Here is a 13553-nt window from a genome sequence, read left to right as displayed (position 1 = left end):
CTGGAAATGCATCTCGCTGCGACCCACTCCATCACGCCGGACATCACGGCCCCTTTCCCCGGGTTCACTTTTCACACGTTTAGGAGAGCACAGGTTTTCAATACTGATCAGTCACAGCCTCTTTCCTGTTCATTCATCACCCACACTCAATTCTTTTTCTCCTATTTCTCTCTCTCTTTCTCTCTGGTAAATCACTGTTGTGGATGAAGTGCACTAATCTTTCTCGGTGATTGCATGGCGAGCCGTAGAACGGAATCCGGTTGTGTTTGTTATATTCTCTCGCCCTTGGCCACGACTTTGATTTTCTATTAATTGAGGAAGATAAATGTTTAAGAACAGATGAGGATTTAATGGATTGCAGTGCACCGGTTTAGCGGGTTGCTGAGTGAATTGCTGGGAGTTTTTTTCTAGAGGGAAGCTTGTTCCTATTAGACGAGTTTTGGATCAACGCATGATTGTCAATGAAGACATGAATATCTAGATACTCTTTTGACAATGTTCCTTTTTTGATAATATATAAAATAATAATTGATAAAATAATATATAGCTGCGAAAACAATTAAGAGACCATTTCAAAAGTATTTTAAGTTTTCAGAATGTGTTTAGGTAAAATTATAATTTTTGTTTTATTTCGTGAACTACTAACAGTATCTCTCCCAAATTTCAAATAAAAACAATGTTTCTATTCCCATGTATTTGCAGAAAATGAAAGCTGTAGAAGCAGGTCAAAATAACCGAAAAGATGCTCTGTATTTTTTCAGACCTCAAATACTGCATAGAAAACAAGTTCATATTCACTTTGAAGCAACACAACAGTCGATTTTCTACATGTATTTTGAAAGAGTTGAAAGAACAAAGAAAAATATTTGTTATGTGATAACCTGGATTTTATCATAGATTTATGTGTCTTGTCATGCTGTCAGTCTTTCACAAAGTTGTTGGATGACTTTGTTTGATTTCGTTGAAATTCAACAGACACTGGACTGGAATGGCCACAACACATCTAGAAATTCTGTTTCAACTAAAATTTTGAATGGTCTCCTCACTTTTAAATATTGTATTTTGTCTCAGTGGAAAAGTACATTATGTCCTTTACTAATATGTTGCTGTCTGCACTTCCTGTTTTTTTGACAACATATACAAAGCAGAAGTAATCTTGAACTCAAATCTGTTCCATTTATATTCCCTTTTGCAGATGGTTATGCAAATCTGCTCTCAGTGTGTTCATTGTATGCAATTGATCAGTGTGTTTGTTCTTTATGAATCAAACTCCAAACTTCAGTGTTGCAATCACTGCCTACAAATTGTAGCTACAGAAACATTACTGTTAACAAAACTAAGATCTAATGTATAATTTAAAGTATTCGTGCTTCATTTTACTTGGCTTAAGAACCAATCATTCAGCATAAAATAAAAGCAACGGTAATACTTCTATCTTTTAAAATAGTTAGTTTTCTAACACCGTGTCTACACCTGGCGCGGCGTCTAGTTATAATAAGAAGGTGGCACCGCACTCCGCCATGTCTGATGTGGACAATATTTTTAATAATAATGGGTTCTAATGCGTTCTATGGTCTCTTGTCGCATCCGGTGTAGACACGGTATAAGAAGCCTGTTTTCAAAACAAAACATATTGCTATGTCATATTGTGAAGCACACAGTCTTGTGTATTCTGTGAGAATGGTACATTTCACCTGTAAATTGATGGGCTGTTATATGAAGTCTGCATCTAGTGGTTATCGCGAATACACAGTTAATTAAAACTGGACTGACAAATGAGTAATGAATATGATAAATAACTCTTCAAATGTTGCCCACGTCATTTTAATTGGATTACTCTCCGCTAATGTATCGTGAAGCCTCCCTGCTAATTATATATTTTGACCCAGAGCAACAGTATCTACTTTATCATTAAAGCATTAAGCTCTGCTTCCATCTGGGGACTGATTGCCAGAATTTCAAGTCTCATTTTAATTTAATGAGTACATAATGGTGATTTGAATGTTGATATTTCTCCATAATGTTTGGAAATTTGCATGAATTATGCAGATGTTCCCACAGAAGTTATTTTTCATTTTGCAAATGACGTGTGTTTGTAACAGTGAATTATTAGTGATAATGTTTATTTTATCAGACTTGCGGTCCTCAATCAAATCTATTTTTGATATTAAGTAGAACTGTAACTGTGTTCATTCCTGGGGTATCTCAAGGATGACCAATGTGTTCGTCGACTCGTGCGTTGTTTCGTTTTCAAACCAAGTTGTACGGTAGCTAAAATACAAAGATTTGGAATGATGAAAATAATTACATTAAAAAAGACATTGTGCATAAGAAATACATTTAATAAATAGTTTTACCTGCGCCTTTCACAGGGGCAGACCTGTATACAGTATTTTGTCAATGTAAAGCTTTAAAAAATATTATTTTAACCATATCTGACATCTATGATGCAAGTTTCATATATATTCTTTCAGTTACACTTGTTTTATTTTGGTTTGTTTTTACTGTAAACCATTTGCAGATTTTCGGTAGATATAAAAACAACATCTCATAATGCCAAGGGTGGACATATCTGAGAATCAATGAAAAGTGTCACAGTACAGATACACCACCATATGCTATTCCCCATTTTTACAAAGAAACAGTGAGGATCTCATTTAAAATGGCCCTTCGCTTGAGAAGGAAATTTGACAATCTCTCAATATATCATTTAATTGGCACCTGAAAATGGTGATGTCACCATCGCATCCTTTCTGTTGTGCATGCTATATTGCACAAAGCTTTCATCTTAAAAAGATTGCAACAGGTTTACGATACATAACATGTCTTTTAAAATAAAAAAATAGTTTTAATTGACAATACCAAAAAACACTGTGCTGTTCCCTATCCCATACACATGCTGTGATAACGCTACTGCACCCCTGAGCCCTGGCCAATCAACGAAGCCCCTCCCACTGCAACCTCCTATGCCGCGGCCGCCCGCTCTTATCCCTGGCCATGTTAAGGCAAGGATTGTGCTTGTTGCTTTGCAAATGATTCCAGTACTTCATTAGTTCGTTGGGCTGGAATTGGTGGGAGGTGATCAGGTGACTGTATTTGCAGCTGGAGTAGGACACTCTCCAATGGTTGAACAGAAACTCGTTCGGCGGTGGCACCGGGTCGATCCGCAGTTTCGCCAGGCAGATCCCCACGTACACATCCTCAAGGTGAAGACGCCGGATACTCAACGAAGCATTGTAGATTTTCCCTGCCATGTCCCCTGAAAATACGTAACCCGTTCCCGAACAAAATATGGGATACCTCTCGCTAGAATACAACTCGGGCGGCATGTACCATTTGCTGTCTTTGTTGCGGTTTGGAGCGTAGCCTCTCATTAGGTAGCCTGTGAAGTAATTCTGCCGAGGCGCCGTGTTTGGCTTTAGCAGCTTTTGAATGAGATATTCGGTGTTGACGAACATGTCGCTGTCCGTCTTCATGACGTAACAGGCTTGCGGACAATACTGAGCCACCCAGCTCATGCCCATGAGCGTCTTGATGGTGAGGTTGTAATAGGTGTCCATAAAGTCCTGCTGGATGATGTCACGGTACTGCGTGCTCTCCTCCTCGATGGCGCTCTGAGGATACACATTGGGTCTCTTTCCCATGCCAAGCAGAAAGAGGCGTACAAACCCATAACCCATAGCCACGCTTTCGTTCCCCCAGGTCTGCCTGATGGCATTTCTGGCCTCCAACTGTCTCGGTTCTGCTGCAATTAGCAGAACCAGGAAGGGCCCGCTGTCATTGCATTTGTACGGTTCATTAAGCACCCAGTGATAAGGCTGGGCTGCCAGCCGACCTCCCACTCCCATTTCCCTGTGCAAGCTTTTGGTGTTGCCATTGATGTCCGTGTTGTTGGCGCTAGCCGAGGTCTCCAATCCCTCTATTCCCCGTGCAGTGATCTCTACTTGGTGAGAACTAAGATTGAAGTTAACAGAGGGTTTGGGCAGCACGTACGTATTGTCTTTCCAGAGGCTTCGCAACGAGCTTTGGTTTCCCCTCGTGCGTTCCTTGTGAGGACGCAAACCCCGCATGGTGTAAACCAGGGGATTGTCTCGCAACCAGCTCCGGCCTTGCAGCAGGTCCTGGTGGCAGTAGATGAGGAAGAGGGCGAAGAGTGAGGCCAGCGAGAGGAGGCCTGCTACATGTGTGCGGAAGAGCGACCGCTTGACATTCCAGGTCATCTTGATGGGGCAGCAGTGTCGCCGACGCCACTGCATGATGTAGAACGGGGCTGCTTAGCAAAGCGCGGCGGTCACAACCAATCACATCAAACATGTGTCGCAAACAGCCTGAGGGTTATCGGAGCTGGCAGATGGGTGTGTGCAGGGCCCTAGGTGGACCTATGAGGGGGATGACAAACTGGATACGGGAGTTGCGGGAATGCGTTTCTCTGACCCTCTCCAGTGACAGACGCTCATGCTTCGGGGCAGTTCCCTTCTGAAGGACGACTGCTTCCTCAGACTGATGCCTCTGTGATCTAAGACGGAAGAGAGCAAAACAATGAAAAATACTGGACAGCAGTATGTGCCTAAATACATGGCACAGTAGAATAGCATAAACAAATATTAAAGAACAGGTTGACCTAAATATAAAAATTCTGCTGTTTACAAGTCACTTCAAGTAATTAACTTTTTTACATTACTTCAATTAATTGAAAATAAATTTAAAAAATTCAAAGTTCTATTTCAGCTATTTCAGTCATAGCAAGTCCTATTTAGTTGAATGGAGAAAGACTGAATTAAATGACATTTTCTGATCAACACTTTATCCTGACATTAATTGCACCAAAACTGACTTAATAAAATGCGGTAAATATTTCCTGCACATGTGCACCGTTTAGCAAGCGCCTCACAAGTGTCTGTAATAGAGCACTGCCCCAAATAATCCTCATCGGCTGACGAAATGGCTCTTTGAACTGGAAGGTGGATCTTTCTCTGCAGAGCAGTCATAAAGTATAAAACGGCCTTTGTCAATTTAAGTTTATTTTCATATGTAAGAGCGATTTAACCAGGGACAAATATAAAAAAAAAAATAATAATTCATAATATTTTTTAAAATTCAACATATTCAAAATAAAGAGATTCTGCATTTTTCTCGATGACTATCAATAAACACCCCTACGCAATGTCAAGTCAAAATGTTAAGAAATATCTCCAGTTTGATGTTCAATATTAAAAGTCAGTATCTAAACTAATAACATTCAGAATTAAAGTCAGAAAAGGTGATCCTGTCCAGAAATATTTTTTGTCAGGTTGGTTGGAAATCTCTTTACATCCTGGTAGCAATCAAGAAGTATAGTGGTCGAAAAATATTTGTATAATTTATATCGTCTATGAAAGCCAAACACGTTCGCCCAATCAAAACATCCTGAACTGGTCTTGTATGCATTTTCAGTCAACGTATTTTGCCTACCACTGCGCACTCTGTTCACGCAGACATACGTCAATCTACAAAAAGAAAGTCAGTTTCTGACAAAGCAGTGCAGAAAAACCACGCGAATTAACATCGGTTCAGCTTTTACACAATGGAGACAGCTTCAAAATGCTATGGTATTTGTTACTTTCACAACTTCGGAAACCTCTCTGAACCACAACATTATTAATTTAGTTTCGTACGTCTGCCGTATGTACTAATGCTGGCAGATTGCTAACAGGGGTGTCTGCATATCATGAGCTAACCTTTGCTGCCCTGCGTGAGTTTAAATTGCAGGTGAGCACAACATGGTATTCAGCCGAACACTGCTGCCTCGGAAGCCCTCCTCCCCACTTCCTCCCCACCCAGACACGCTCTTAACAGCCAGAGAGGGGAAGCATCCGTCAAAATGAATTTTCAGGCTCCAGCAAGCAGTGTTGCAGGATCCACAGCCAAGAGCGGCGAGTGATAACAGTTCTCACCCCTTATTCACCCTCCACCTTAAACTTATCAACACTGCACCAGAGGGATATGCCTCCCTGCCAGCAATTTCCTCTCTTAACCATTGCTTTCTCGCTCACCGGGGGTTATTAGATTCTGCAAGCCGCTCCTCCCAGTAATGGTGATCTAAAAATAGGAGAGGAATTATTACGAAGATAAAGGCGAGGTTTTGTTTTGCTCCGGTTCATTTAGTCAGCATATGTGCAGGGAGGTGGTCTAAATCGCAATCTGTGACGTCCGTGTACCCACCTTCCTTCCACATACCTCCTGAATGTTTGTCTCTCAGGATCCATGGCCTGTTTTCAACCAACAGCTGGATCGCAGGAAGATAACCTTTTCAACCAAATGTGGTCACCCGGTGTGGGCAATTACAGTAAAATGGAAAGAGGCTAAGCCCAGCTTTGCTTTAAAGGTTAACACACCTCAGAACAGAGCGAATGAAATGCTCCAAAGGTTCCTTTTGTCATTCATTTGATATCCTGTAATGAGAGCCCCACTAGAGAACACTGTGTACTGCGCTCGCTCGGTGCTATGCGTTATTGTCATGCACAAAAAACTATCAGAGGAGCAAAGGATAAATAAATGTTTATGTTATGGGATTCTCTCATTCACGTTCATTTTGGGGTTTTCTAGCTACGTTGCCGTTTATTTCATACAGTTAGGGAAATGAGGAGCGTGATGTGACCACAGCGGTCAGCAATTAGAAGAGCAACATGAGACCATTAGACTTCTAATAGCAAACACCTGCAAATAAAGTTAATATGACAGAGATCAGCGGAAATGTGAATCTTACGAGAAGGAAACTCTTGGAGAGGCTTTTCGAGCACAGCTCTTATAGTTTTGATATGTGTTCATGTGTTTTTTTGTTTTACGACAGCTAGTGTGTTGTTACAAAAATGAAAATCTGTCATCGTTTACACCTTCGAGTTGTTTCAAACCTGTATAAATTAGTTTGTTCTGTTAGAAAGATATTTAGAAAAATGTAAGCAATTGAGATTTCTGTACTTGAAAAATATTATTTTATAAATTTTTAAAGATCTTTTAAAGAATTTAGGAAAACAAACAGTTCTGGGGTGCCTTTGACTACCATTAAAAATGTTCTACTATAGTCAATGGTGACCCATAAAATCTCAGTGGCTGGCATTTTATTAAATATCTTTGCTTGTGTATACAGGTTTGGAACAACTTGAGGTTGAGTAATGGGGGCATATTTGGGGGAACTATCCCTTTAATGTTTTCCTGTTTGAAGTTTTAACCATTTGGTGTTGACAGAGATTGTTGATCAATAGCTAAACAGTGAATTTTGTTTTCAATTTGCGATTTTGAAAAAGGACACGCATTAGCAACAACATTTATTCATGGGCCTGGGATATACACCTAGAATAATAATGATGGTGATTATTCATTATTTTATTCACATTTTCGCTTATTAATTTGAGAAGACCGTCAGGAAGGAGAAACTGTCTTTTAAGGGTACCACATCCATGGCATTCAAAACATTGCGTGTCACATTTACAATCTAAATAAATGGAGGGCAATGAAAGCGCCGTACAATCGCGACGAATGCAATGCAGATTCAATAAATCTCCCCGTACGCTGCTGATTCTCCCTGGAGGAGTGATTAATTTGACATTGTGTGTCCTGTGTGAAAACACACATCATCAGTTCTGCGTTTGCACTGTGACCGTTCACGTTAGATTACCATTTGTTTTAAATACACCACAATCTATCTGACACCACGTTTTCATGTTTTCCTAACCTCTGTGTGCCGTGACCCTCACCTAGCATTTTTTGGGTCGTGTCTGCAACCTAATTGCTGCCATTAGTCAAATGCCAGAGTACTTTATAAACCTCATTCAGAAGTTTGCCAAAGCTTCTTCGAAAGGTGAACTGCGTATTTTTCTCAAATCATTTTATTCTCACGCCATCTGTCATCCCATTCTACCCTTTCACTTGTGCTTTAACAGGGAATTGTTTAAATTAAACACACACCACACGAGGGAGAAGCCCTAATGAAATATGCCAACTAACATCTTGGCCCTTGCATAGTTAAGCAGGTGGTTTCAATTGTTTTTATGTCACATGGCTTATGTGACTAATGTGATATCTTATTTCGGTAGAAAGCAAAAGAAGGTTTGTTGATTTATGCTCACAATCTGTTGAAGCTGGCCATTCTTCATGAACAATGTTAGTCATTTGAATGAACACAGGCCTTTTGGGTGCATTAATAACATCAAATAACCCCTGGGGGCAAGATTAATCAAAACACGTATGCTTGCATATCATCCGTCCTAAATAGTATTCGAAAATAGAATTACCAATTCGTAGTATGTTAAAAGGAGTATTCCAAAGATTCCTGGATGGTCTACTACTACCGGTAGAAAGTGGTAGTGGTAGAAGTGCAGAATGATGCACACTCTAACGTCGAATATTACCCTCCACTGCATTAATAAAATTAGATAACTGATGCGTCACTAAATTAATAAATATAACTAAAGAGTTAACATTATGAAGCAATAAATGAATAAATACTTAAATGGAAAGAAGAGCTGTATTTTGATGGGTGTGACAGTCAACGGCCACAATGTGGTTTAGGCAACAACGGCCACTTCCGTTTCCTGTGTCTCCGTGTGTAGGGTTGGAAATCAAGATCCATTCCAATTTGGAATTGAAAGGCTAGGAATCGGATCCCAGTCGAAAGGAATAGGAATCAGATACTTGAAATTAAAATTTGAATTCCTCTTATCAATTCCTGTGTGCATATTTTCCCGAAAAGTATACGCATTGTGTTTTCTGACGATATCTCAATAAAAGCCCATATGAAAATGAACAAATGTACTATAATAACCATAGTTAACCTATAGAATTTGCATTAAAGAACAGGAACCACAAATAAACCATAGTTTCATAATAGTAACTACAGTGTATCGACGATGAAGTTCAACTATGATAATACAAATTGTAATAAATCAGAAAAAACATGGTTCTGTGCATATAAAAAATGGTGCTCATAAATATTGCAAACAAGTCAATAAGCAGGCTAAATGACCATACAGGTTGATATGTAAATGTTTTACTTCGACTCTGGAATCGATACTGGGAACCTATAATTCAAACGATTCCCAACCCTACCAGTGTGTGCAAAGTTTTGCGACACACAAAACTTTAATACACTTTTACTGAACAAAATCAGTACATACTTTAAGTAGTACAAGAAGGCAAACTGGGACACAGCATATGCTTGCTAGCTGAAAAGGCATTTTTCCCTTAAGGTTTGTAAAACCTGGGCTACCGTTGGAAACTCTCTTTGTGGAAAGAAGAGAGGCCCGAGAAGTCCAGTGTGATCTTTTTTGCTATAACCATGGCTAAAAAAAGTGCTTTTAAGCCGAGTTGTGTGCAGTGGGTGGTGGTCAGCCTGCAAAAGTCCTTAATACTGGACAGGTGTTAGGTTTCCATGCCTCAATGCTCATGGCTTAGTCAGATCCAGGACACTTCACCGGAGCCTCTTCATCACCTGCTAGCATATTTCTCTCTCAAATACACTAATGTTAAAAGAAGCCTCTTCTTTCCTATGCAAGAGTTCAGTAGGGGAATGTAATGGGTCATGTATGTTTAATGTGCTCTTGAATCCGGACTCCTGCCATTTGGATCAGGATTTGGAAGTAACGTTAGTCCATTAAACGGGACTGACTTATTGATAAACAACTTGGTGACCTTTATGTGATCAGCTTACTAGCTTTCTTCTTAATATGCACTATAAAGTTAATACTTCAAACACATACAGATACAGAACAAATATATTATGAGACCTACCTCACTCTGTGGAAGAGTGGAAAGATGCGCGCGCCGTATGCCGACCGCACCGCACGCCATCATAACATCCAGCACCACCGAGAAACGATGAAAATCTCTCTTCTCTTCCTCCGGGGTCACTCACGAAAACTTACGCTCCGCGTTTTCCATCTTTGAATTTGTGCAGCAAGATACCACCGTCCATCTCACCGGGGTGTAGCAAGCTACACATCGGGCTTCATCATCCCCCTTGCGCTGGATCCTTAAATGTCCACGGTACTGTCAACGAGTCCTACTTTCACCGTTTCCTCCGCTAGTGCATTCGCATGCCAGCGATCTCCCCGCAAATAAGCGGGCGGCGGGAAATGGAAATTTTAAATAACGAACTTCAACCGTCTCAACGTCTATTTCGTCACATTCCACCGCGAGCGACTGCAATCAATCTGAGGCATCTCCGGCGCGGCGGCGTAAAAACAGCGGTGGGAAGGGAGCGTGCGTGCGTGCGTGCGTGGTGGCTGTCGCGGTCTCTTCGTGTTGGGATAACGGTGAACGGATGCAAGAGGCCCCACGAGACCGGTCCGACGGAACACGACCCTGGAGTGGAGCAGAAACCGGGGGTTCTTTTTGGGGTTCTCTCCTGCCAATGGTTCCGAATGATGTGTGGGGTGGGCTAGAGGAAGGGGAAGCAGCTGTTGAAATGAGCCTCGGTCTGACGCCGTTCCTCTCTGACTTGAACCCCTCCGACGTCACCGCCTACATAGATGGAAATCCCACGTGACCCATTTAGAATCAGCTTCACGCAGACCCCCTTCTCTCTCTCTCTCTCTCTCTCTCTCTCTCTCTCTCTCTCTCTCTCTCTCTCTCTCTCTGTCTTTCCGTGTTGATGGAGAGAACGGACTTAAAGGAGAAGTTCACCCAAAATCTACTTTGAGTGATTTTTTACTCACCCACGTCTTCGGAGCACAGATGAAGATGTTTAGGTGACATCCGAGAGATTTACGTAATTTGTTGTTGATGTCATTGGTGCTCCATGTTTCAGCACCTAGAATTAACCAGATAATTTGCAGGTCAAGCTATGATAATTGACAAAAACAGAAAAAGCTAACATAGAAACTGAATTAAAGAACGAAAATCTGTTCAAAAGTGATGCAATTGAATTATTTGCATATCATATAGTTGTTTTAATAGGCTAACCACAACCTATAAACACACCTGAGTCAACGCCAAGCAGTTTAGCGTGAACTAGTGCAAACTGACATTAAACACGGAAAAGTTTTTTTTGGGTACAGCTGCTTTGACATATTATTTGTGACGTACTTTCATGACATATTTCCTAATTTGGGAAATATGTCACAAATAAAGCACTATACAAATAAAAATGACTTGACTATGTAATTAATTCGATATTACATATCATTTTATTGTAAAACGTAGGTTGCATGTTTTGTTGTTTGAAAACGAGTTATTTATTTCATAGTTAGAAACACCACATTGATTAACTTTACATGTTTGCACTTGCTTAATTATTCACTTCGGGTTAGAAATACTACATGCTCACTTGGGATCTTCACGGCCACTAGAACACTTGGGCCAAAATAGGAAATTAGTCATGAAAGTAGTCAAGTGGTAAAGCGCAAAGACCGCAAGTGGGGGTGTTTGGACGTAGCCTTAGTAACATACATCGCAGTCTTTCATAGTGAACTCGAGATTGACTTCTGTCAATAGCAACTCACGCCTTCTTTCATTTAATTGGACAGTAATCCTCGCCTTTCTTCATTTGATTGGCCAACTAAATCAGATTGACACTTAAGAGCGCTGTTAAACAGCTGAGGTAGATCAGATCTGATATCAGTTATCTAGACGTTTTCTACTAAATTGGATTTTTTTTCACAACAAAACTGCCAAGGTCTGGACCTCAGGGGGGGGGGGGTACGACCATGCACTGAATGGGCTTATTTTGCAATAACAGCCAGCTGCTTGTATATTATCCTGCTTATTACACGGCTACTTGCCACATGAGAAATATTTTAATAGCGAATTGTTACCAAACGCAGACCTTCTGCGAGGAAAAGCTGTTAAGTTTCGGTAAAAAGAAAGAAACGACGTTCAAACGTCACGAACAGGCAAATTGGTTTAATCATTTGTAAATATAATGTCATATATGTAAAAGACATATTTATTATAATATTTTCGTAATATTAAACTGCCCCTCTTAAAATTATTTGCAGGTAACTCGGTATTATTAGTTTTAAGCGGTTGGTAACAATCCTTAACAATGGCGCGATCAGAATCAAGCATTCAAATGAGCCGTGTAATAACAAAAAATAACCTTTTAGTACCTAGAGTCCTTTGCTAGGGAAGCTCTGTTGTTAACATAGTATTAAATATTTGTAATATGACAGGAAATAGCAATACGTTTCATTTAACAGTAAGAACTTCTTATGACTTTATTTAAGGTAAACCAAGGCTAGCTGATACATACTTCATGGTTTATTTCTAGTATGGCTTACTGTTATTTCTGAAAAAGGTATTTTTACAGCTGTTACTGTTATTGCCTAGTAGAGAGGAAGCTCTCAGAAAGTTCAGAAAAAAATACTGTCCAGTGAACACATATTGACTATGCAAACCTGACTTATAAGACTTTGTCAAAATGTCAACACAATTAAAAAAGGAAACATGACTCAACAAATATGTTATATATGCAATATAAAGAAGATATCAAACCATTGTCTTGGTCAACAGATGTTAATGAACTGTAAAAAAATGATTATCATCATCTTTCCCAATTTAATGTGACAACTTGCCCCCGGCTAGAATTTCATGAAAAATGAACAGGCTATTGAATAATTAAAATGTACCTTTATCACAAAGTTGGCTGTTGGTTGAATGCAACTTTGTGTGGATAACCAAATTTATGATGACATTGAAACTTTAGTTAGAAACAAAACATTTACCTTCCTAAATAATGTTGTAATTCAAAGACAAATTCACACTGATCCAACAAATGCTCTTGTTGTTTGTTGCCTTTGCTGGATCAGTGTGAATTAGCTTTATAAGAGCATTCAACTACAGGTGTCTGAAAACTTTCCCCAGGTGAGTATTTATGAAAATAATATTGAATCAAGAAAATTTACATTTATTATAGGCCTATAGTTGGCCGTTGGTTAAATGCAATTGGTATAGATAACATGCAAATGTATGAAACATTAAAACGACAGTTAGAAACAAAACATTCCTAAATAATGTTGTTATTCAAAGACTAATTCACACTGATCCAACAAATACTCTTGTTGGTGTTTGTTGCCTTGGATCATTGTGAATTAGCTTTATAAGAGGATTCGAATACAGGTGTCCGAAAACAACATACAAAACTAATGCAAAATTTCTGCTTTTTGACATCTGATTGAAACCCTTATAGTTACCTAGATACAAATCCAGGATATCTACGGTATCTAATTTAATCTTTCATTGCAATTTTTAATTACCAAGTCCTGGGGAACAGAGTAAGAGCTGACTTTCTCTGTGTCAGCAGGTGCTGAAGACTGTTGTGAATATCACGTAAGGTATCAATGTGGTTTTCAAGGCCACGGTGAGACTGAATAATTAATAAACGTCTTCTGCTTGACAGGAGTACTTTGGGAGCCATTAGCTCAGGTACCTGACCAGCGTGAGCATATTAGTGAGAAAGAGGTGATTCTGGAGAGATTGATTTCTCTACAAGTTGAAGGATCAGAGTCGTGGCCTGCACATTTATACTGCCAGACTTTAGGATGCGATTTCCTATCCGTAAGCACAAAAGGCGAAACAAA

The 13553-nt window shown here is 39.8% G+C and overlaps 1 protein-coding gene across 1 annotated transcript; it reads right to left on the bottom strand.

Moving 5' to 3' along the window:
• Positions 1-2323: 2323 nt before the first annotated feature.
• Positions 2324-10497, bottom strand: b3galt2 (UDP-Gal:betaGlcNAc beta 1,3-galactosyltransferase, polypeptide 2). The gene is made up of 2 exons (XM_079471832.1): positions 9766-10497; positions 2324-4516 (listed from the first exon to the last, which is right to left on the bottom strand). Exon 2 carries the CDS (start codon positions 4254-4256, stop codon positions 2937-2939), a length of 1320 nt encoding a protein of 439 aa, XP_079327958.1. The 5' UTR covers positions 4257-4516; positions 9766-10497; the 3' UTR covers positions 2324-2936.
• Positions 10498-13553: the final 3056 nt, after the last annotated feature.

The sequence above is a fragment of the Barbatula barbatula genome (assembly GCF_947034865.1).
Source record: "Barbatula barbatula genome assembly, chromosome: 13".
NCBI classification, from domain to species: domain Eukaryota; kingdom Metazoa; phylum Chordata; class Actinopteri; order Cypriniformes; family Nemacheilidae; genus Barbatula; species Barbatula barbatula.
Note: the sequence above shows the minus strand (reverse complement) of the source record. Positions and strands in the feature narration are given on the sequence as shown.